The sequence below is a fragment of the Uloborus diversus genome, chromosome 2, assembly GCF_026930045.1.
Source record: "Uloborus diversus isolate 005 chromosome 2, Udiv.v.3.1, whole genome shotgun sequence".
Lineage (NCBI taxonomy): Eukaryota > Metazoa > Arthropoda > Arachnida > Araneae > Uloboridae > Uloborus > Uloborus diversus.
Window position 1 is genome coordinate 154,573,289 of NC_072732.1, and position 24,586 is coordinate 154,597,874.

Genomic DNA, 24,586 nt, shown 5'->3' on the forward strand with positions numbered 1-24,586 from the left:
ATCTGCTAATCACAAAGTGAATGATAGATCACGTGACTCTCAATTTATCAGTCACAAAAAGGATAGGCATCTTGAGAAACGTGAGGTTTTGGGTAAAGTGACAACAATAAGCAAGTTTGATTGCTGAGTAAATAAATAAACAAGTTTTAAACATGCTTTGGAAAGTTTAAATGCTTTTCAGGCTAGGATTACTTGGCTGGATAAAAAAATTAGAATTTCCTTCACTTTATAATGTAATCTCGTTTAGATTTGAGAAGGAATGTTGTTCAATAGATATGGGAAATGCATGAGAAATTTCGTTCAAGAGATAATATCTGTACTTATCTGTAAAGCCAGACTAACGTAAATATAAAAATTGCGATTTTCCGTTTATTAAGTGCATTGTAGTCGAGTCCCGACTTACGCGAGGGATGCGTTCCAAGATTCCTCGCGTAAGTCGAAATTTCGCGTTGTAGTCCAGTCATCTCGAACTTTTACCTGGAAAGTTTTCTGGGAGTTTTGAAAATTGGTAATTTTATAAATTTTGATGTGATCTTTTCGAATTTCCACTTTGCCACCTCGTATCTTTGCCGCTCGCGCCGCCATATTGAAAAAATGGCGTCTGAAAGCGGTATTTGGATGATATCTCCGTTCTGACTTATTTCACGATAAAAACATATTTTACAAAATTAAACTAGAGAAAATTTCCTACAATTTACGTCACAACAATTGTTTCGTAAAATAAATAGCTTCGGCTTACGAGCGCCTCAAAGTATTATTTAACACGCGTTATCGCAGAATAAGTCGTTCCACACTACTTTGACGTTTAGTTATCATAACACATCGAGTTTAATTAATATAGTACAAACACAAATTCAATCGATTTACAAGTTAATTTACTAACTGCATAAAAACTCACAATTCACAAATTAAAATTCTTTTTATGGTAGAAATGAGCGAGAGGAAAAAGGCAATACGGAAACCAAATTCTATTTCAGTTATTTCTTCCTATCTGCAATAAAACACCGAAATAGACTCTTCCAACCAGGCGCCACGTGGATTCCCCCCTCTCTCCCTTTCCGAAGTTTCTACCGGTAGAACTCAATAAAATATTTAGTCTACGTCATCAGTATACTTGTTACGAAAAATTATTGAAAAAATTGCGTCTAAAAGCGGTATTTTGACGATATCTCCTTTCTGACTTATTTTGCAACAAAAAAATCATATACAAAATTAATTTATGCATTATATATATTAATTTACATACAAAATTAAACAAGAAAAATTTCCTACAATTTATATCATAAAGTTTTTTTTTTTTTTTTTTTTTTAAATATTGTGGTCAAACAAGCCACATAAGATGCAGACACTTTAATAATCAATACTACGATAAGTGTTTCTTCAGCATTCGATTCCGTAATTGTTGTAGGCGAAGATGTACATCTTATTCTTTTGACAGCTCTGTCTAAGCGATCAAACATATATATGCTCAAACCAGGAAAAGGAAAAATTTCGCAACAAATATACAACGGACAACTAACAATACAATATACAATATACAATTGATAGTATCATAGATAAGACATCCGCAGATCATATTTTATTCTTGCATGCCTTTAGTGGCTGTGATACAACATTTGCCCTTTTCAATCAAGAAAAAACGAAATTTATTAACGTACTAAGAAAAAATCCAAATTTAAGTGAGTCTATTAAAGCATTTAAAAATCCAAATGCTGATCCAGAGATCATTGCTAAAGCTGGAGAAGACTTCCTTCTTGACTTACACGGTTTCAGTGAATTGAAAAGTAAAAAAAAGCAAGAAAAACATGACTTTAAACGCCCACAGATATGAGTGCTTTGTAAAATCCGCATATAAAAGTAAATTTAATATTTCGTCGCTACCTACAATAGAAGCAGCAGCAAGACAACATTCTTTTCGATCTTATCATCAGATTCAGCAGTGGTGTAGGAATGAAAAAAACTCAGAGCAGTGGGGGTGGAATAGAAATAAGAATGGGTTAATTCCTGTTATGACGCTTGACCCTCCAGCTCCGCAAACTTTACTAAGACTTATTTCTTGCAAATGCAAAAAAGAATGTCAAAAAGCCTGTGAATGCAGAAAAGTCAGGTTAAAATGCTCCGTTATGTGTCTAATTCTACAGGTGGTAATTGTGAGAATTCGCAAAGTTTATCACATGACAGCGTTGAAGAGGAAGAAACGGAGACGGTTTTCGAGCAAACGAATGATGGAATAGAAAACGAAGAGGGGGCCGTGGTAGCCTGATCGGTAGGGCATTGGACTCGGGGCCGGAGGGGCTCGGGTTCGATCCCCGCTGGTCGAAGACCCACCGTCGTCATTAAAGGGGACTGGGCGACGTTAAATATGCTCGTGGTCTCAATGTCCTCCAAGTGAAACGATACCTCTGGGGGTGCTAGTACCAGGTAGCTATTAGCTCTTGGACTAGTTCTAAATTCTCATTAACTGTTCGATCCGGTGATGGTGCTGCCATCTATCGGTATATAAAATAATGGAGGCAAGGCACTAGTATGCAGACCTCGACATAAAATACAGTTGAAGTCAGTTGTGACTCTTGAATAGAAATAGAAATAGAATAGAAAACGAAGAAGCTCATGATGTATTTGATGATCCCATCGCAGATGATGTCAAAGAAATTGCATGACGTCTCAATTGACACTGAAGACGGTGAACCAGTAACTCTTGGTCGGTCAAAAATATCTACGCGAAAATGCTGTTAAATAACACTTTTCGGCGCTCGTACGCATAAATTATTTATTTTGCAAAAAAAAAAAAAAAAAACTTTATGATATAAATTGTAGGAAATTTTTCTTGTTTAATTTTGTATGTATATTAATATATATAATGCCTAAATAAATTAATTTTGTATATGATTTTTTTGTCGTAAAATAAGTCAAGAAGGAGGTATCGTCAAAATACCGCTTTTAGACGCCATTTTTTCAATAATTTTTTCGTAACAAGTATACTGATGACGCAGATTAAAATATTTTATTGAGTTCTACCGGTAGAAATTTCGGAAAGGGAGAGAGGGGGGAATCCACGTGGCGCCTGGTTGGAAGAGTCTACTTCGGTGTTATAGTGCAGATAGGAAGAAATAACTGAAATGGAATTTGATTTCCGTATTGCCTTTTTCCTCTCGCTCATTTCTACTACAAAAATAATTTTAATTTGTGGATTGTGAGTTTTTACGCAGTTAGTAAATTAACTTGTAAATCGATTGAATTTGTGTTTGTACTATATGCTTATTAATTGAACTCTGCGTTTCCTCGATGTGTTATGACTAAACCTCAAAGTAGTGTGGAACGACATATTCTGCGATAACGCGTGTTAAATAATACTTTGCGGCGCTCGTACGCCGAAGCTATTTATTTTACGAAAAAATTGTTGTGACATAAATTGTAGGAAATTTTCTCTAGTTTAATTTTGTAAAATATGCTTTTATCGTAAAATAAGTCAGAACGGAGATATCATCAAAATACCGCTTTTAGACGCCATTTTTTCAATATGGCGGCGCGAGCGGCAAAGATACGAGGTGGCAAAGTGGAAATTCGAAAAGAGCACATCAAAATCTATAAAATTACCAATTTTCAAAACTCCCGGAAAACTTTCCAGGTAATCCCTTTTTTTTTCGACCAAATGACTGGACTATTGTGGAAAAATATGTGTATACAAATGTTTTAGAAGCATACCAAATTCTCTTAGACACTTATGAACACCCTTCAAATTGCTTTAACGCATTCCTCAACTATGCACTACAGTTTCTTACATAAAGAACTAAACTTTTACTGCATTTAAAAAATAAAAAACTTTTATTCAACATGAAATACTTTAAGATGCACAAAATGAATGATCAACGGGAGGGAAAGACATAAAATAAAACAACATGGTACACACAGTACGTAGTAATAATAAACTGCTGCAGTATAATAGTACTGTACAGTAGATACAGTAACAATATTTATGAGTAAAAAAAAGGAGGTTATTAAGGATCAGATCATTGTTCTTATCTAATACATTTTTAAATACGGTTGCTTCTCCCTTCCTCTTATAACGTTTCAATTTGTGGCAACAGCCCCTCTTCCTAATCTCTTTAAAGCACAATACAAGAGCAGCTTCCATTTTCATTATATTTACTTTGCTTCGACTCTGCAAGCTTCAATGTTGAAACTAAGTTCTGAACTTTTACGGATATCCTTTTGTTTTGACTTTTAATTTTACGTATGGAATATTCACTCATACTCTTACCGTCGCACTACCGTAGACGTTTTGTAGTTTGTTGTTCAAGCATATCGAGAATCTTAGTCTTTTTTTTTTTTTTTTTTTATCAGAAACTTTCTTTTTCTTCCTAACTTCACAAACTTTAGATGAAGGTGCAACTAAGGTACCATTATATTTCATGAACTTTAATATTTAGGCTGAGTGGTTATTTGATGCACTAACAACGCGATACATAGAGTAAGTAGTTTGGTGTGGGAATTTTCCCTGCCAGTGATGCTTAAAGAGATGTAATAACATTAACGAATTCAGTATTTAATAGCCAATGAAGAAGCTAATACTTCCTTCCAAAAAAATTCGTGTTGTAAACTTATTTTGCATCGAGCCATGTAAAAATAATTCTTTAAAAAAAATCCTTCGTAATTATTAACCAGTGTTAAAAGAACGCGCATCCCATCCTTTGGTTGCGCCAGACAAACGTTTTCCTTCTCTCTTGTAAAGTTGCGGTACCTCTGAGGTACACATATGACTCGTAACCAAAACGTAAAACGCGGGAAATTCGTAAATAACAAAATTTTCACCCGAGTTAAATTGACATTATAAGTATACGGAAAAACTGGGACCTGATGGTAATCGGAGGACCTGTGGAGTCGGAGTCGGACTAATTTGAGGTACAAGAGCCGGAGTCTGGAGTCGAAGATTTAAAATTTTAAGAGTCGAAATTGTAGTCGGTCTTTTCCCCCCAAAGTCTGCAACTCTGATAGTGCTTGCGGAGTCAGAGTTGGAGTCGGAGTCGAAGGGTTTAAACTCCCGGAGCTGGTTTCGCACAGAGGGGTATTTGAGCCAAAAAGCTGGCCAAAAGTCGAAATGTCAATTTTGCTTATTGGTGTCGCAATGTGGTTAGTTTCAATTAACCTGCCTTAAGTCTTAAAACAGGTGGATAAACATACCATTATGTGGAAGTGTTATTTTTTCATTGGAACTATCCATAAAAATTTGCTAGCAGTCGGAACTTAACACTTTGATGATTCGGATGTCTTTGTTTACGACATTCGAGTTTTTCAATAAACCTTCAACATCTTATTTTTTGCGTTAAAATTATATTAGAAGAAAAATTTACTATGGATAGCCTAAGGAAAGGTTTGTGTACTATTATTTATCAATTTTTACTTTTTGAGACAGCAAGTATTTTTTTAAATGCAATTCTCGAAGTCTCACAAAAATATCATCAATTTTTTGAATTTGTTTACGTAAGTGAATGTTTTTAAACACTATGTACTCATTTGCACTACTTCTAAGTTATACCCTATGTTTTTTTACAATGTTTACTTTTATAATCCGCAGCAAACGCTTTCCCGAATGTGCCGAAAAAAATAATAAAGCTATAATTGGAACACATTATTATTTTCATAATTTTGAGCTTTTTCGATTAATTTTAGGTTTTACGGCTTCAATCATGAGTACGACTCAAAATATTATAAAATATAGTGCATTAAGGCTATTTGATGCAAAGTTCAGGCAAATAGAAATGGAACTAGCTGAAATTAGGGATTTCTCTGGAAAATATCGAAATTGAAAAATATCCCCCGTTTTATATCTGAATCTGACTTTGAAGTCAGTCAGTAGCATCAAATTGTCATGCTATAGTCTAATTTATAATATCCTTGCTTGTTTTCAACTTATGCACCAGACTTAAACTTGTGAACCCAAAAATAACCGAACAAATAAAAATTTATGAAATTAATAGTCTGGTCTATTTATAACTTTATTATTTTTCTGTGCAAACTTTTGCTGCAGATTGTCAAAATAGACAGTATTGTAGGAAAACGTGGAAGTAGTACAAATGAGAGCAGAATATTTAAAAACATTGTCTTACAAGAAAAAAAGAAGAGGGGGATGTAAAGTAAGAAATAAAAACGTCAAAAAAGTAAATTTCAGATTACTGCAGACACGTATTTCGGCGTTACAAGGAACGCCTTTTTCAATGCAAAAAGTAATGAGCTTATGGATGAAAAGACATCTGACAAAAGCTAAGCTTTTCGTGCGTCTTGAAGAAAGGCAATAGAGAAAGAATAAAAATGTATGCATATAAATTGATGAATAATAGAGAACCTTTCTCGAGCCCTTCCATAATAAATGTTTCGTCTACTATCACTTTTAACCTGAAAAATAAAACAATGAAGGTTTGTTGAAAAACTTGAATTGTCCCAAACAAAAGGGCAACTGAATTACTGAATCATAAAAGTGTTAAGTTCCGACTGCTGGGGTAAACTTTTGTGGTTAGTTTCAATTAAAAAAGAACGCTTTCACATAATGCCATGTTTATTTACCTGTTTTGATACTCAGAAGCTAACCAGTAAAATTGACAATATCGATTTAATACTGTTCTTTGCTAAATAACAGAGAAAAACTGTAAAACTGTTTTAAATTGCGCAAAAGGTGTTTCCTTTCATACGGAAAGATAAACGAATGAATTCGAGGCATCGATAGCCATGTTATAATTTTTCGGAGGTGTGCTGAGACAGGACTGATCAGCTGTAATTCAAGTTAAAGGTAAGTAATAGTTATATTATTCATTCCCTTTTCCTCAAAATGTAGTTTTCTTTATCATCGATAATGTATGTAAAATAATAGTGTGTATTTTGATAAATCGTATTCCAATATTCGTTGATGTTGACTTTGCAGTTTCTTTTAGTTGCTAAGTTGTAGCGATTGCTTTATAGCAAAAGTCCGAGTAGTTGTTGTGATCCTGAATATTTTACTGCACGTATGATAGTTTTTAAACATTTTCTGAAATTCAAATTTGATTTAAAAATAAATCAATTCCTTTCTTGATCGTATTTAAAGTTATTAGAACATTAGACTTTGTTTACGATTATATTTTGTGTTACATAGGATGTGAGTACTTAAAATTTAAATTCTTATGTTTTCTAGTAAATTTTTAGCGTATCGCGATTGACTTCTTTCTTCTTTTTTTCTTTTTCTTTCTTATGTTCAGTTTTAAATTCCTTAACAGTTTGCATTTAAATATTTTATTGATAAACTTTACGCTAAAGCGTAAGTAACTTTTATATCCTGTACATAATTCGATGAATAAAATGTAAATCAATAAAATAGCAACGTAACGGAGAGACATGCAAACAGTATATAGTTTACTGACATTTTTTGTTGAAGAATTTGCCCCTCTGGAAATACAATACTCTGATGTATGAACGACTCAAAATTCTCTGAAATCTGGAGCTAGCTTTCATACTTATCGAACAAAACTAAAGTAACAATAATTAAAAAAATCATCAATGAAGCACTCAAAAAAAAAAAAAAAAAAACTAATAAAAATAAGCATTTTTAGATACAAACACGAAACTCTTGTGTTTTAAAAGTTTTATATTTGCGTCAGTAGGAAATTCAAGTTTTACTTCAAAAAAAAAAAAATGCACTAGTACCATTGAAACTTGTGAACCTAAAAATAATTTTAGAAACTATATTCAAAGGCTCTCGATGGGAGGTCGCGGGAAGTCTCTATGACCTACCCAAAATTGCCACATAGGGAAAATTTTGTCTGGCGATTCGGCAAATTTGGGGACAATTGTAATGTTGCAATTTTTGAATTCTTGAATGTTCAAAATTTATTAGATATTGTACTTAATGTGTGCATGCACCAGTATTTTATTAATCGGCAAGTATGTAAGTTCTGTTCGACAAATTGAGATTATACGCCTTCGAATATAGTTAAGTTCAGGCCGTGCCTGGCTATATTTCATAATTTTCACCTTTTCATTTCTGATCTGGCAGTGTTGCCTTCTCGTCAAAATTACAGTTTAATTTAAAGTAAAAATTTTACATTATTATGCGTTGTTTGTCATAGCTTGACATCATCTACTTTTCTGAATGAGCATGAAGGACATGCTCATTCAGAAAAGTAGATTCTCGAGAACTACAGTAGAATTTGAAACTCTTGTAACCTTGAACTCGTCAGTTTCCTTACATTTTAACTTTAAGAACCCTTTGAGTCTTAAAGTTTGGCGTCAACGTGTTTATGCCGAAGAAAAAAACTATATTATAAATACTGAAAAGTGTGATTCTGTACTTCACTGTCTTTCACTGCATATAAAAAGTAAAAATATGTCAGAGTGTCCGTGTGAAATGGAAAAATCGAGGAATTTCGTTTAAACCTGTAACGGAGATTCAAGCCAAAGCCGGGGAAGATCTTTTACATTTAAATGCAATGGGTTCCTTAGCAGTTGAGTTCTTTAGGGGGAGGGGGATTATTTTCACAATAATAGACAATTTATCGAAAAAGTGAGGTTTTCGAATATTTTGTCAGGTTTCAGAAAAAGAACAGAGAAACTTGCGGGAAGGAAATTCTGAACTCCCGGTTTGAAATTTACCTTAGCGACTAAAGCATAAGAATCGAAAAAACCAACAAATCCTCCAGTTAACAAAGTAGCGTCATAGAACACTATAACTCAACATTAATGAATAGAATTACGACACTTTTAAATGAATCGGGTTTGCCTAAGCAGTTTTGAGCCGAAGCAGCTATGTGCTTCCACTACTTACGGACTAGAGCGGTTTTAAAAAGAAAAACCAAAACCTTTTTCGAGCTATTTGAGGGAAGAAAGCCATCTATTTAACAGTTCCGTGTTTTTTGGCTGTATTTCGTATATTGGAATTCCAAAACAGAAAATAAACAAATTGGATATGAAAGCTAAACAGGTAGTCATGGTAGGATACGCGTTTCATACGAAAGGTTATAGAATTTGGGATCCCGAAAATAGCGAAGTGACAGAAACTCTGAATGTTTAATTCGATGAAAATAAACTCTGGGCGGGGAAAAAAAAAAAACAGGAACGGGAAACAGAGATATACAGTTTTATTTCACTTCTGAGTAAATCTGAAGTAGAAGAAGAATATCCTGAAAATCATAAAATAGCATGTTGTGAGAACTAAATGGGTTAAAGAAATACCAAGGCAAAGTATATATTGATACGACGGTTCTGAAGTCCGAATCGCGAAGCCGAGGTTTATTGTTCAGAAAATAACATTGAATATGACCCAAAATATTTTGATTTTACTTGTGATGATGATTCAAGAAAAGTATCAAATTCTGATGAATATAGGGGGGATAATTCAAGTAAGCTAGAAGCTAACATTTTCGAAGATGTAATTCCTTCAAATTTGAAACAAAGTTTGAGAACGCAAGAAAGTGAAGATTGGCAAAACGCAACAGAACAGATGAGAAGAACGAAATAATGCGCTTCAAGGCCAGACTGGTTATTTTAGGCAACTACCAGCTATGGGGGGGGGGGGATACTATTCGCAAGTGTTCTCTCCAGTAATTTCCTTTCCTTTGGTTGAGGCTTTCTTTTCAATTTTTGTGTATGAGCTACATTGGGTCCATTTCCAAGCAGATGTTTGCAATGCGTATCTATATGCGGATTTAAAGGAGGAGATTTGCGAGACAACCGAAGGGTTTGACGATGCCTAAAATCTAAATTTTGTCTGTAAATTGAATAAATCATTGTTATTCTGATACAGATTACGCCTCAAATCACGACGACCGGATTCCAATGCCGGGGGGGGGGGGTCGCTTGTAGTGTTTTTGGATACGGTACGAATAATATGGTGTACATTCAAACAAAAATGCGCAGCACTGTCAACGATGGAAGCGGAGTATATTTCAATTAGTGAACAATCTAAGGAAGTTATGTGGATCAAAAAAATTTTAAATGAATTAATTGGCAACGAAAAGAGTTCAGAATTTTAGATTGATTAATAGTACTCTGCACTGTGACAATCTAGTTGCGATCGATTTTTCTAGTTCTGCAATAGAAAATTGCAGAACTAAGCAGATTAATGTGGGGTACCATTTCCTAAGGAATTCGGTTGACAAAAATGAATTTGAAATAAAATTTGTTGAGAAACTAAAAATAATTTAGCTGATTGTTTCACAAAACCTTTCTGCAGGGAAAATTTACGTAAAGCTTGAATTGCAATGACATATTTTTCTAGAGTTTTTTTTTTTTTTTTTTTTCTGAAATGTTTTAATTATTCCATTATGTTTAAGCTATAATTTGTGCACACAATCGGATGGCCTATAATGTATTTTTTATTCATTTCTTATAGTATTTCATTTTTTGCGTGTGCTGGCTTGCCAAGAAGGGGGGTATTTGCTAGCGAATATTTTGTTCCTGTCACTCCAGCGCACGGAAAAAAAAAAAAAACAATTGTAGTTGATTTCATTTTGAATTTATGCCCGGTGATATGGTTGCGGTTAGGTATTTCGGAAAAATTTAAACTATAAATTTCATTCTAGTCGCCTGAATTTACTTCATTTAAATTTATTCACTAATGCAATATCATTTCTTTCAGTTTAGTGGTGTGCAAATGTAAAGAACTACGTAACTTGTGACCAGAACTGAATGGCAGTCTTTATCAAGATAGCAGTTCGCATTTGTATTCCGCTTGGAATTTCAAAGAAGCCTCTAGTCTGAACGATGCGTTGCGATGATCCACTTTGTGACATGAATGCCGGCAACGGAAAACGGAAGTTTTTAAGTATGTCTTTTCATTTATATTTTTGTGTTTTCGGATGTAATTTGTAATCACCAATGCTTTTGAGTTTTAGAGCGTTCTTAGTCAATTAAGCGGTCTGCGTGTCTACGGTCTGCGTGTCGTATTGGGCCCCTGAAGCTGATTTTTGTGGCCCGTTGTCAGGTTCTATGTTACAGTCAAGAACTATGTATTGGACAAAGATAAACTAAATTTTATTTTGTTTTGATTGAAATGTGATCGGTCATACAATTCATTTAAGTCTGAATTTTTTTAATTTGTAATTTAATATTAGATTTTACGGGTAGTTGAATATTATCACTTCAAAAATCACCGGAATATAGAAATTTCTGTTGCTAAAGCTAAATTAGACGTACATTTCTTTAATTATTTTTTTTAAATTTTCCAGTAAATTTTGAAACGCTGATTCTTCGTTTTTACATGTTATTAAAATCGAAGGAACCAAAACAGCATGCCAAAAGTACGATGTATTACAGCGTATGAAACTTTCTTCGCATATTCAGACTTGTGTGACACTTATCAAACAAAAATATAGATTATTTTTATTGTAATGTAAATAAAAAGCAGTTATTTTGTGAATGTGAGCATGTTTAAATCTACAGTTAAAAGTGGTGCGGTCTTCTGGCAAAGCATTTTCAAGAAGGGTAGCATTGTTTACAACAAAAACGGCGGGCCAAATGTGGACTTATAATTTCTCAATGATTAGAACTGGCCCTACCGGGTTTACTCTTATTTGACATGTTTGACGATTTATTATTTTGTTAAAAACTTTCAACTTTTCTGACCGATTTTCATTTTTTACTGAATTGACTTTAACTAAGTCATCTTGATTTTGGGAATATAGAATTGTTTCTTCCAGATTTCAGGTAAATTCTGAAAAACTTAAAGATAAATTGTCTAAATCCTATCAAAAGAAGTAGCACTTAAAAAAAAAGCCGCCGGCGGATTAAATGGGGATATCGATAGCTGTTCAAAACGGGGGGGGGGGGGGACGTCCACATTTTAAAAGACATAAAATATAAATGAAACATCTTAAATTATGCTTAAATATTAAGACAGATATAAGATAGAATGCTCTTACGGTATTATTTTATTTCAACTCAAATGATTTTTTTTATGCAGTTCCTTAGTACTTAGAAAAAAAGCTCCAAAAAATTAAATTTTAATAATATAATAACACAATTATGGAATAAGATGCATGAAAAAAAATATTTTAAAAATTTAGTAAAATATTTCACATTAAGTACAGACAGAGTTCGAAATAATTATTTTACGTCACACTTTGTTTCATATTCAGAATTCAGTAATGGGCAGCTGTCAAAGAAAAAGAAGATGAAGCTGGTATCAGTTGAACATAGCTCGAGCTGTTAACAAGTGTTGGAAAGGAATATGGGTTACCAAAAAAAAGAAAGAAAGAAAAACCATCTATATTCGGTTTTCAGTGCTACTATAGCATCTCGGGGGGGGGGGGGATTAAAAGAGGCTAGATACAGTATTCATTGTTTTAAATGAATACCTAAATATTTCCCAATCGACCTTGCTCCATTTTCTAAAAAAATAATTGTCTACCTCATCCTAATTATTGTTTTGAAGTAAACATATTGCAATCCGATAATCTGGAGCCTATTATAAGAAGAAACTAGTTTCAAGTTTTATCATCCTTAAAACATTTTTATTTTTTTCTTTAGGCCAAGATGTTAGCTTTTCCATTTTGGACAACTTTCCGTTGCTTTTTTTTTTTTTTTTGAATTCTTGACTTATAAAAGGAGTTATTCTACCGATCACTTCAGTTAGCTGATCGAAAAAAATAAATATTATTCTTAATCAACAGTCTCATATGTAATTACAAAATCCTTCAAAAATACCGAAAATTACAAGGATTTTTTTTTTTTTTAATTGTATTTCACAAACCAGTATAAGTGCATTTCTTTACATGGAAGAGAAAATGATGTAAGATATTATTATCTTTCTTTTTTGAGTTCTTGTGTAAAGTATCCAGATTAGGTCTACTTTACTTAGACATTAATAACCACCGTTACGCTTGCAAATTTCTGCCAAAAAGTTTTTTCTCCTTAAAACAACATATTTAGCGCTCAATTGATTCCTGAAATAAACGGTTCAATTACGATTTAGGTATATGTTGAGCGGTTTCAAAATAAAAGCAACTCCCAAGGCAAATTCAGATCATTTAGAGTCATACTTTTAATCATTTTAGGGCGTATTTTTATACTTATGTAATTTGATTTTTCCATGTATGTTTTTTGGTGTCCACAAGTTTTATGAGATTCCAACAATTTTTATTTTGACAGATACTTTCATAATATAAGTTCTAATGATGGCAACTAAGTCGGCAAAGATGTCACAAAGAAGAATAAAGTTCGTGATGTAAAAATGTTGATCTTGAAAAAATTAGCATTCGATTTTAAATGATTTTTTTCAATTCAACTGTAAAAATGACTAATCTATATTTATAGGTAATGTAAACGAAATAAAATAATTTGGCAATTTTTGATGGTGTGAATGTTTCGTTTTTTCTCATGAAAACAGTATAACAGAATATAAAGTTACATAATTTTTGGAGTAGTAAAACAAAGTTTTAACTTTTAATACAAGTACTCATAAACGTAACAGATTTTATTATACCAAGTGAAAAATTATTTCTGTTTAGTAGCTCTGGAAGTTTGAACCGTCACATATTTATTGTTTTCATGCATTTAGACTTTAAATGGTTAATAGGATAAATTATTATCTAATCTATAATAATCAGTTTACAATAATAACCATTCTATTCATTATAAATACTGAATACTGCTCATATGGTGTGAAATAAATTTTGTCGATAGTACTTCTCAAATAAATTATAGGTTCAAGTGCAACTTATAACATTAAAAAAAGAGGAAAATCATGAAAATAATCTGTTTTACCCGAAAAGAAAATAAATCCACATAATTGCATGCATAAAGTTAAAATAAACTTAAAGGTATAAATGGATTGCATGCTGCAAAACATTTCCCACATTATGCTGCACATTTTAGCAACACAATAATGCTGGAAGTGAAAAAAGTACTTTTAGTGAAGATACGATGTAGTATTTTCAGTTATATATAAAAAACCTCATTTTTACTACCTTCATTTATCAAAAAGTTTTAATTTATGAAAAGGCAATAACTGTTCTTAAAATAAAGCTTCAGACCATATTTTGCAATTTCCTTCTATTTGTAAATTTTTAAGTTTGCAGTAGAGCTAAAGGTTTTTGTAGAAATGAAAATGCGCCACTTTTTCTTTAACAGGTGTTTATAAAATATAGATTGGGAGGGGGGGGGCATTGATTTATTTTGTGTACAATAAAATTAATATCAATAAAACATAGATTTAACAGCAGTTAACTATTTTCATGTAAAAGGCTTTTATATTTATTTACTTGTCTCTTTTCATAGCCTAAAACATTATTTTTGTTGTTGAAAAACTTTAGAAAAGGAATAGATTTCGTATGTAGGCTGATTTCTACAACGTGCATACAGAATCAATTGCTTTACTTTTCTATATTGTTCTTCAGCTGTAAAAGCAGTGATTTTACGTTTTGCATAAAAATTGATAACTATTTATTTTACGGTTTTACTGCTGTTAATGTACAAATCATTTATAAAACCGTATGCTACTGCTGTTTTTGTGGTGCAATTCAGCTGATTTCGCAGCATAATACTGCTAAATTTACAGTTTGATACTGTTAATTTTGCAGGGCAATTCCGTTAAAAAAACAGTATATTACTGTTAATTTTACATATTATCCCTGTTAAATTTACAGGTCAAGTCATTCCTTAAACAGTATATTACTGCTTATTTTACAGTTTGACACTGTCAGTTTTACAGGGCAGTTCCATTAAAAAACAGTATATTACTGCTAATTTTACAGTTAATCATTGTTAATTTCACAGGGCAATTCCATTGAAAGACAGTATATTACTGCTAATTTTAGTTTAGCGCTGTAAATTTCACAATAAAAGTCTGTTATAAGACAGTATATTACTGCAAATTTTACAGTTTAGAACTGTAAATTTTACAGTTTTTCTTTGGAATGTGAGCTGCCAGTATTATACTGTAAAAACAACAGTTTATTTTTTGCAGTGTAGGTTCTGTGGACGTAAAATCTGGGTTTCACTGTATCTCATTTATACAAACTGTAATCTCTTTATTTGTTAGTACCTTAATGCCAATGATGTCGACATACTCGTCATCACTTTCGTAGATTTCTTCATAGACTACGTACTTGCATTCTCCTTCATGGCATACCTGCAAAAAAAAAAAAAAAAAAAAAAAAAAAAAAAAACGAAAATGGGCTTGAGTGAATACGAGTACTGTCTGACCGTGGATTGTATGGAAAGGTAAACATCCGGTTTACAGGTGGAAATGGACGCATCTATTAGTTTTTAGGGATATCAGCTTTTGCAGATGTAAGTTAGCCTCTAAACTAAGCAGAGTCTCATTCAAACGAGCGGAACATGCGCATCAAGTTTTTACTTTTCCCCTTAACTCAGAAAATATTTCATTAGAAAAATATTTCATTTTTCACTTGCCATGTGAAAAGAAAAAGTGAGAATTTTCCCTTTTTTTTAAGGCGAAAATTTACTGCCAAAAGTAAAAAATACTGTTTCAATGTGAGTTTTATTATAAAATAGAATGTTCTTTCGTTATGTACTGTAATTTTCAAAATAAATTTCCAATTTGTTCAGTTTGAAAAAGCTCAGTCATCTTAACCATTTCACTTTACCCGACATTCCCCTACTGTATAATTCTTGTATAATTCTTCAAACTCAAGAAATAATTATTATAAAAACCTTTCAATTTGAATGACTATTATTCTGGCTCAACAGTTATCCTTTAAACCATGCGAGAAAAAGTTACGTTTACTGCTGTGCTCCTTAAATTGACACAGTAGTAACAAAGAAATATATTTTACAGAATTCATATTCTATTTTCATTTTACTACTTCCTGCATTGACACTGCTCTAGCAAAGAAAGAACTTTTACAGAATTTCTATATTTTCTTTGTTGCACTTCCAGCAATGACACTACACTAGCAGAGAAACAACTTTTACAGAATTCCTATATTTTCTATGTTGTACTTCCAGCAATGACACTACACTAGCAGAGAAACAACTTTTACAGAATTTCAATGTTATCACTGTTTTACTCCCTGCATTGACAACGTAATAGCAAAGAAACATCGTTTACAGCAAGGGTTTACAACCTTTCAGGCTCTATGTCCTTCTTTGAACACTTACATGAGGTTCCGCCCCCTCCCCTTCAACTTTCTCACATGTGGTTAATACAAGTAGTAGGGGAATGTGGGGTAAAGTGAAATAGTTAAGATAACTTACTTTTTCCAAAATGAATAAATTGGAAATTTGTTTTGAAAATCACGGTATATAAAGAAGGAAAAGTACATTTTACGATAAAACTTGTATTTGAGCATTTTTTTTAACAGTAAATTTGTACTTTTAAAAAATTGTGGAAATTTTTCCGTTCTTTTTTTCGTGGGGCAAAGTGAAAAATAAATGTTTTTCTAATGAAATAGTTTCTATTCGCAGCTCCAATAAACTATAGTGGGAGCTGCAACCACTGTCTAATGGCGGATGAAAAAGATATAGAACCAATAAATGCTGTAACTTTTAACTTGCTTTGAAGCTAAGTGAATGACAGTAATTTTTCATCGTGTTTGTGGGAAGCTTTCTTTTCTATTCTTCTGAAATTACATTACACCGTAAACTGTCCAAAGCCTATTATTTACCCCAAAGAAAACACGTGGAATGGAATGTTTTAACTTTTTCGGTAGTATTGTTAATCACCGCGAGGTAGCGTATTCGAGCTCTGGAGTTGCGAACTCGATTATTAACGATATTTTTTTTATAAAATAAATGAGCAAATAGAAGAATGAATAAATAAATGAAGATAAAATGAAACGATAAACGAATAAATAAAAAGATATAAAAGATGGTGTGCGTATCAGTCACTTTCGCAACATTAATAAGTGAGCTGACACTATTATTTAATATTCACATGTGATCACAAAATTGACTAAATTATTGTTTCTTTTACTTTTTGCTTTTTTTCTTTCATAAACTAACGCCTCCTTTGAAATTCTTTCACGCTCCCATAGGGAGCAACCCAAATTGAGAACCACTGATTTACAAATTTCTTATATTTTCATTGTTGTACAACCTGCATTGACAGACGCACAAGCAGAGAAACAACTTTAACAGAGTTCATTTATTTTTAATGAACATTTATATGCAAAGGTCTTGACGACAAAATTGATCACTAAGGGGTGACAAAACCTCACTGCTTCCAGACGAGGGGAAAACTGTAAGATAAGGACTGCTAACCTGTAGAGCAAGTATGAACGCGACTCAAGAAAACCAACGTAGTACGATAGAAATATTATCATTACCACTCCCCTAAAATTTAATTCCACTTTTGCATATCTAGAGCATCGAATAGCTAGCTGACCATGAGAGCAGAATCATGACGTTAGATGTTTAGTAAACTCCGTCATTTACACAAGATTTCAAAATTTGACAACAACTTAGGATCAGGTTTTTGACAAGTCTCGAATTTAAGCTCGCGGTTTTTTTTTTTTTTTTTATTTTATAATCCAGGATTCAATCTTCCTCGTAGGCACTAAGATGAAATTTTTTCAGAAGTTTGAAAGTGAACTAGAATTTTCTTTAAATGAAAAAGGAAACATAGTTATGAGATGTTGCTGCCTTGATATTTCTTTCTTTTTTTTCCCCCCGAGTAACCACGAATTACTAATGGTCTCCACTTGATTGAAGTTGACGTTCCGTATTACTTACGAGGTCCACTGGCCTCCGATCGCGAAAGTTTTTTCAAACCGAACTATTCCTTCAAAAGTTGTTACAGTGGGACAAACATTCCGACAAACGACAATTAACTCATCTTATAAACCTACTTTCATATTTTTTTTTCAGTACTTATTTATTTAATTAACTTTTACGGTACAATAAGCCTTACTTATTTATTTTCATGTTTATGTTTTTTCTTTTGTTTTATTGCTTTTAATATTCTTTAGCGGGAAAATAGGCTAAAAACGTACTTCGTACTTACCTTATTCGAGCCACACGAAGACAAATCCTCGTTTTCTACATATTTGAGAATGTCTCCCTCACAGACGCACACGTATCCACAGCCATTTTCTACCTGAAAGAATACATGGTGAGCACTAATAAGAAATTATCTGTTAAGTGTGATTTCAAGAAACATGGTGCCAACCCCATCATCCTTCTATGCATATTAAAAAATGCATGTTTTTTAATAACTCAGAAGAAGGGGAGCATGGAACTCATGTACGTGAGTTAGAAGTAATCGACGGGTCATTCAACAATTAAAGAGACAAATTGACCTGGAGAAAAAACCGTTTATTTTGACAAAATAACTTTTCTCACTTTGCAACTATCACGATCCACATTTATGCACCTGCTCAAACAAGTTACTAGCTTTTCTCTGCCAGTTGCCAAGAGCTCTTTGTCTTGGTGTCGCTGCTAAATTCCCACAATTTTTTTGACATTATTATTACTCTGAAACTTCTTTCCGCGTAATCTCTCCTTTAGCAGATCAAACGAAGAGAAATCATAGGGTGATAAATCAGGGCTATAAGGTGGATACGACAGCACCATCCAGTCTATTTTATCAGTGGTATTACCGATAATTTGAGCAATGTGACGACATTCGTTGTCTTGCTGGATCCACAACTATCCACTGAGATCCAAGACGATTCTCTCTCATGGCTGAGCCTCACCCTCTGCATAAGCATGTCTGAGTAGTATTGGCTGTTAATTATACACTGCAAATCGAGTTTGAACTGAAGAATGAAACTTCAGTAGGTCAGTCGGAAAGGTGTCGTCAGACACTTATTCTCGACCACTTTTGAACTTTTCTATCCGCTTGTAAAAATTTCCACGGTTCATACAACTTTTATCGCAGACTTTAGTCATTTTGCAGCTTTATTATCTGGTTTTTCAAATTAAGCAATCAAGAACCGAATCCATAGAACATTGCTCAACCAATGCAGAATTTTCAAGAAAACCCGACATTGTTTTCATTTAATTTTGATTTTATATACAGAGCAGTGCTGATCAATCAGCTGATAAGAACTCATCCCAGTGATGCCAACTTAAGATCCCAAAAGTATGAAACTTGCACTACTAACTTGCACTACGAAGTTTTAAGTTTTCACTTTTGCCGGCAGTCCCATGAAAGATTTTTTTAATTCCATAATGGGGTAGTTTCCAAAAATTTAAAAGTATTTTTTCTGAAAGAGCATGTTTAAAAACGTAAGATCTGACACTTTTTTAAATAATATGCTTTAGTTTAATATTTAAAAAAAAAAACTTAAATCAGTGCGTTTTCATTGTTTATATTTCTACCGATGACATCACAAATGATGAATTGCCATTCAGTGTTGCCATTCACAGAGCAAAATATTTAATTCGCATCTTTACTCACGTGTATTGGCAACGATATGGTTGATAACAAGCATAGTGCACAACGTTTAATTCTCTTTTTGATTATCATAACGTGGAAACGCAGTAGAAAGATGCGCCAAAATGCATCATTTGTGACGTCATCAAGATCACGCCTTGTTTGAAAAATCGGACATTTTAAAAATTAATTAAAAAATAACTTTTAGGAAAAATGAAAGTATTTTCTGGGCCCATGTTATTATTTTTGCTTATTCTATCAATTTCAGTGACTAAAAGTAGTACTTTTCACTAAAGAAAACAACCCCATTACACTAACGTATAGTTTTTTGGTGAGATTCCTTCAGTTGCCTCATGTCCTTCTCTTCCTCTGAGTTTTCCCAATGTATACGAGATTGTAAAATTTTACCCTTAAAAATGTTGTTCCATGATTCTATCCCCCAACAAAGGCATTTTTTTTTTTTTTTTGATTTTAATTACAAAATTTTGTTTTTAAAAAACTTACTTGGGTATAAGTTAAGTCACCACAGGAAAATCCCTGTTCCTCGAAAGCATCCTCGCATTTTTCCAGACCGTCTGAACTACGCGATGATCTTCTAGAAGCTGAAAGTGAAAACACAAAACAAGTTTTATCTTAGGATCAACAAGAAAGTATTTTAAGGACATACGAAAATTAGCAGTAATTTGAATGAGACTATTGCTTACAATAACAATAACCTATGTAGTATATTAATAATATAAACCTGTAGAACTTGTTTGTTTGAACGCACTAATCTCAGGAACTACTGGTTCGAATTGAAAATCGATTGTGTTGAATAGTCCATTCATTGACGAAGGCTATAAACTATATAACATCACGCTATGACTAATAGAAGTGAAGCAGTAATATAAAATGTTATGAAAACAGGAAAATTTATATTATCAGATAAAATGTTTGGAACGCCGGACATACCTATCCATGGTGGCTCGACCTGAAAGTGCGAGCCTCGCGATCCAATGGGCGTAGGCTCGAGAAAGCAATGAGGCAAATCTCGACATTCCTTGAAATCATGCTAAATTTGGCCTGATTTTCAGAGAAAATCCTAAACGATACTAAAAATGATTCGTAAAAAAAATAAGTATCATTGTCTTAATAACTAACTAACCAAAAATATAAAGCTGAAGAGTTTGTTTGAACGCGCTAATCTCCGAAAGTACTGGTTCGAATTGAAATTTTCTTTTTGTTTTGAATAATCCATTTATTATAAGAAAGGCTTTGGACTAATAACATTACAATATGATTAAAAGGAGTGGAGCAACAGTAAAAAATATTATGAAAACTGGAAAATTTATACTATAATATAAAATGCTTGGAACGCCGAATATACGTAAATTTTTTAGGTAGACCATGCAACGCCAAGCAATGCAGCTAGTAAGTAAATAAAAAAATGAAACGCGGTTTATGAAGGTAGACACGGGACCTCCATGGCTCTGTCGTAGATGCTTTTCTAAGCCGGAGGTCGTGGGTTCGATTCCCACCGGTGCCTTGGGTGTTATTTCCTTTTCTTGTGTTATAAATCTTTCCTGTATGTGTCCAGAGGCGAGGGCGCTTCGTATGTGAGTGAAACTGTTTAAGCTGTTGTATACAATAATAAATTAATAAAGGGGGACATCACGTGACTCTTATTGTTACCGTCTAAAGAAGTATCTCGACGGTGAAGCTCTAGTACGCTTATTGAATAATCTGTAACTTCTAATAACTAACAAATATTTGGTGAAAAAAAAAAAAGCTTTGGACTCAAATCCAGAAAAACCTCGAAAACTGGATTAAATGCAAATTTTAAAAGGTTTCAAAAATCAAAAATGCCATAATCTTATGCTTGCTTAGTTGCAGAAAAGAAATTAATTTGAATTTATCAATAACTGTATAATTGTTATTATTAATTTCGTTTTGTCAACTATGAAAAAGCTCGATACGTAACAGTAGCTTATTTTAGCTGGGTGGTCCCAATCAAACTGGCATCAGTATTATTAAACTTTTAATAAAAGCTTTTGTAGAAGTGGGCGAGTATACACTCATTAGAATTAATATTTCTTAAATCAATACACAATATATTATCGATGTTCTTTGTGTTACGTTAAACGAAAGATTGACTTTTTTTTTTCCTAGCTGTGAACATTAACAGTATACTAGTTAAGTTTCGAACAGTCGAAAATAAGTTAACTATTACTAACTATCCAGTAGATGTTTTTGATTTTCAAAGTCTTTTCAATAAACCATAAATATAAGTGTTTTTTTTTTTTTTAAGTAAGCATAATTTTGAAAAATCAAACATCATCACCCTTACCAACAGGATGTGCTCCAACACACAAAAAGGCGCTCAACAAGCAGTAAATCGGCAACAGCATATTGTATCAATCGTCGCTCGATCTACTAACTTTCTCACAAACCTTGTCCCTTAATACCAATCTGCAGCAGCGGTGGACTAAATTTCAATTGGTATTTGAAAGTTTCTCAATGACGACTGCAGTGATCTAGAATATTTGAGTAGCTGTTGTTGCGGTGGTTAATCGGGAGCTTAAGTCAATACGTTTCGTCCTTAATTAAGACTGCTTTTTCAGATTCCCGAAGAAAAGCACACACAAGTAAACAGTCTTCGCCGAAATGAAATGCATATTTGAGACAATAATAAAGTCATTCAGAAAAGGAACAAACCGTGGGAGTACGTGTAGTTCTCTGTCATATGGAAAAACAATTAGTTCACTCATTAATTGTAGTAATAACTTAACATTATTTGCTGATGTCTTTACTAAATTGTGCACTGTTTTAAAATGATATTATTGAATGTTGTTGAAAACTGTTTTGTCTTTATGCATTGGATAACCACTGTCTGGCATATCCGGCTGATTTTCAAATGTCCACGTCCAGAATGTGATCCGAAGATTGCACTAAAGACAAAAAGCGAATTTTTACTTTATGACGCCCATGGCCATTTCCAGGGGTGGACTGGGTCCCATAAGATGGCGCCAACCTTGACTCCCAAAGGGCGCACAGGTTCGAGGGCACAAACAAAGGAGGGGGAAAGCCGGCGTACAGCTTCGGGGGCAAAAAAAAAAAAATTCACTGGTTAGAGGACGCACCAGCCCGCGAGCCGATTAGATGGGCCGGCGGGCCAGTCCGCTCCTGGGCGTTCCTGAAATCTGCCGTTTTTTCCCTTACCCTCAAAAGAAGAAAAACACACCTTGACTTCGAAAATTCAACTCAAACGAGGGCATGTAAAAGGAGTGCAAAAGTGGAACCCCGATTTTACGTTGTTAGTTTCATACATTATCCCGCTTCCAACTTCATTTTCTGCTGATCCCTGAAAATTAGAATCTACTGATAATGCTATAATATTCCGAATTTTACTCAACCTTTTTTTTTTTTTTTTGAAGATATCGCTTAAAACATTTTTCTACAAACAGATCCCTCATACACTCCCCCATTGTACAAACTAATTCTGTGCCAAATTTCATGAAAATCGGTCGAACGGTCTAGACGCTATGCGCGTCACAGAGTTCCATACATCCAGACAGAGATCCAGACTTTCAGCTTTATTATTAGTAAAGATTTTTTAAAGATAAATTTTGCTTTATAACCGTTAGAAGCCGCTTTGGAATTCTTTCTGTTCTATCTTACTGTCCTTTGGACGATCGGAGTATACCCTCTCACAGACAATCTTTCTTCAAAACAATTGAGGGTTGCTGACATTCTGCTTTTTAAAAATATTACAAAAGTCGATAACGCATGTGTCGTCTCATCGCATCATGAATTACTTCGATATTGGATTTAATACCCACTTCTAATGATACTGGTGAAGACGATGAAGAAATAACGGAAGGTGTCGCCACAACGAACAAACATGAAGCATAAAAACTCTAAAACAATTTTTATTTGCAGATGCCAACCAAGAAGCAAATTTGTAAACGAACTAGAAAGCAAATTTGCAAAAAAATGTTGATTTTTAACTTGTTATAAAAGAAATTAAATCTAAAACCGAAAACAAAGTAAGATTACAATTCTTTCCCAGTACATGGGTAAAGTTCAATGTCTAAACAGTAAGCATAGATCTTTATCCCCGTCCCGATTTTACGTTTTCCCGCTTGATACGGATTTTATCACTAGTCGGACAGAAAGTGAAATCGGGGTTCGACTCTACTACCAGAATTTAAAATCCATGCTTATGCATAAATGCAAAACCTTTTACATTACATTATTTTATTTTCACCTATTGTGAAGTCAAGGACAAGTACTGGTACAGATCTGATTGTTAACCCTTTATAAACCATGGTACGTATGTGTTCCCCTAAGTATTTGTTAAAATTATCGAATACGTATAATTCATAAATTATATTTTCCCCATGTTATTGAGACATCAAAATCATAGTATTAGCAAAAAAAAAAAAACTTATCGTTTGAAAAAATTTTTGTGTTCATCCCGTGGTCGAAATTCGACTATAATCACAACTGAAAATTTGAGAAAACATGTATGAATTTTCATGCTTCCAACCAGTGACGGATCTAGGCGCTAGTTACGAGGCTGCAGCCACCTCCATACCAGAACTGAACTTTCTTTTAACAGCAGCAATTACAGGGAAAAAACAATAAAATGCATACTAAAAATAATAAATGATTAAATAGACAAATGAAATATTTTTTAGGAACATCCGAAGTTCTGAAGGCAGTTGAAATGTATGTTTCAAACAATTTTTTAATGAAAAAAAAGGATTTAGAGCATAATACGAAATTATGGCAAGCCTCTGTTTAACAAAAAATGAACACATAAATAAACATAACTTCAAAGGGGTTGCCGATATATTTATATATATTTTTCTTTCTCTCTCTCTCTACTTTTTCTATTGTTGTAAAAATATCGTTATGAAAGTCACAGCTCGGTGGAGAAAAATACATATGTACTGACGAAGTGTATTTTAAATAGAAAAAAAAAAATAAAATAGAGTGATTAAGGTGTGAAATATTGTAATGAATAGTCATTCTAGAGGGGTCTAATTTTTAAATTTTTAAACGAAATGAAACCATAACTTAATAAAGAGATTCAGGAGGCATGATATTAAAATAGAATAAAGTGAAAAAAAAACTTAGGTATTGCTGAAAAGTACCACATTAGTTCAAAATGTTAAACCTTTTTTGATTGGGGCCACAAATGCTTGTATTTCAAACTAATAAAATATCAGGATGGAAATTGAAGATTTCCTTATAGAAAAACTAAAGCTTGAAAAGGGTTGCGAAAAAGAAAACCCGAGG

General features: G+C 33.1%; 1 protein-coding gene across 1 annotated transcript in view; it reads right to left on the reverse strand.

Moving 5' to 3' along the window:
• Window positions 1-21,787, reverse strand: part of LOC129216607 (uncharacterized PE-PGRS family protein PE_PGRS54-like) — a 45,576-nt gene extending 23,789 nt beyond the window's left edge. Inside the window, exons 1-4 of the mRNA XM_054850824.1 lie at window positions 21,630-21,787; window positions 19,808-19,905; window positions 17,930-18,022; window positions 15,008-15,094 (exon numbers count right to left, since the gene is read on the reverse strand). Of these exons, the coding sequence (XP_054706799.1) occupies window positions 15,008-15,094; window positions 17,930-18,022; window positions 19,808-19,905; window positions 21,630-21,690 (339 nt within the window). The 5' untranslated portion in view covers window positions 21,691-21,787. The remainder of the gene's footprint in view (window positions 1-15,007; window positions 15,095-17,929; window positions 18,023-19,807; window positions 19,906-21,629) is intronic.
• Between the last annotated feature and the right edge of the window lie 2,799 nt (window positions 21,788-24,586).